This window comes from Melospiza georgiana, chromosome 30 (assembly GCF_028018845.1).
Source record: "Melospiza georgiana isolate bMelGeo1 chromosome 30, bMelGeo1.pri, whole genome shotgun sequence".
In the NCBI taxonomy this organism is placed as follows: Eukaryota; Metazoa; Chordata; class Aves; order Passeriformes; family Passerellidae; genus Melospiza; species Melospiza georgiana.
Window position 1 is genome coordinate 4,737,759 of NC_080459.1, and position 1,429 is coordinate 4,739,187.

Consider the following 1,429-nt stretch of genomic DNA (forward strand, 5'->3'; position numbering starts at 1 on the left):
GGAAGGAGCCGCGCCAACAGCGACAAGGGCCCCACGGCCACGGTCCTGGGACAACGGCGACGGCCGCCCAAGCCCCGCCTGCGGAGCGCTCGCGGCAGAGGAGGAGCGCGGGGGGTGCCGCCACCCGCCCGCCCGTCTTCCCGCGGGCTCCAACGGCTTCCCCTTTCGGCTAGGCAACGGCAGGACTGGGACTGGGCTGGCCCGCCAGGCCGGGGGGACTCGGCTTCCCCTTCCGGCCCGGGGAACCCGGCCGAGCGTGCGAGAAAAAGTGCCACCGGACCGCGCCACCGGCGGCCGGCTCTCCCTTTTCCGGGAAAAAATTGCCGGGGGAGCGGCACGACAAAAAGGCACATGGAGGCGCGTTCGCAACGATCCGTGCTAGCCACGGGGGCCGCGGGCACGGGGCACCGGGGACCCGGGGGGGCGAGACGCGAGACTCACTCCCCCCACGGACCCGCCGGCTTCCCGCTCGCTCCCTTCTCTCTCGCCGCCGCCGCGCGCCCCTTCGTCGCAACGCTTCTCGGTGCCGCGGCTTAGGGCCGCCGGAGAAAAATTAAGAAGATCCGCGGAGGCCGGGCGGGCGCCCCCACTCTGCCCGCACGCCGGCGCGCCTAAACCGCGGAAAAAAAAAAGCCGGGCCCGCGTGGCAACCCAGCCCGCCCGGCATAAGCGGCTCGGTCCGTGCGGCCACGACCGAGGTGGGCGAGGCGCCGCCGCCTCGCCCGGGACAAGTCCGGGGGGCTCCCTCCGTCGGGTGCCGGGTCCGTCAACTCCAAAAAACTCTGCCCGCCAACGCGGGTCCACGGCTTAAGGCCGAGGAAGGGGGATGGTTTCAACAACGCGGGCCGGGGACGGGGCGCCCCGACCCCGGGCTCCGCAGCTTTACCGGGCGGGCCGACCGCCGCCGAGGCGGACCGACAGCCCAAAAAAGTGCCCGCCGAGTGGGCCCCGGCTTAAGGCCAGGCACGAAAGGGACGAGGCGCCGCCGCCTCGCCCGCCACCGCTGCCCAGGGGGGCCGCCCCCCCTTGCGAATCGGCCGGCAGAAGCCGGGCCGGCGCGGGAAAGCTCGCAGCTTCTCTCTCCGCCTCGCCTCGAACGCCAAGCGGTTTCCCTCTCGGATCGTCTTTCGGCAGCCCTTCTCTCTCGGCCTCGCGGGCAGATCGCCCCCGGTCCTCCGGCAGCCCTTCTCTCTCTCGGCCTCGCGGGCAGATCGCCCCCGGTCCTCCGGCAGCCCTTCTCTCTCTCGGCCTCGCGGGCAGATCGCCCCCGGTCCTCCGGCAGCCCTTCTCTCTCTCGGCCTCGCGGGCAGATCGCCCCGGTCCTCCGGCAGCCCTTCTCTCTCTCGGCCTCGCGGGCAGATCGCCCCGGTCCTCCGGCAGCCCTTCTCTCTCTCGGCCTCGCGGGCAGATCGCCCCGGTCCTCCGGCAG

The 1,429-nt window shown here is 73.4% G+C and overlaps 1 protein-coding gene across 1 annotated transcript in view; it reads left to right on the forward strand.

Annotated features, from left to right (window-relative positions):
- Positions 1-1,429, forward strand: part of LOC131094602 (mucin-1-like) — a 9,171-nt gene that overhangs the window by 2,591 nt on the left and 5,151 nt on the right. Inside the window, exons 4-5 of the mRNA XM_058042255.1 lie at positions 1-114; positions 964-1,122. The exon at positions 1-114 is cut by the window's left edge and continues 83 nt beyond it. Of these exons, the coding sequence (XP_057898238.1) occupies positions 1-114; positions 964-1,122 (273 nt within the window). The remainder of the gene's footprint in view (positions 115-963; positions 1,123-1,429) is intronic.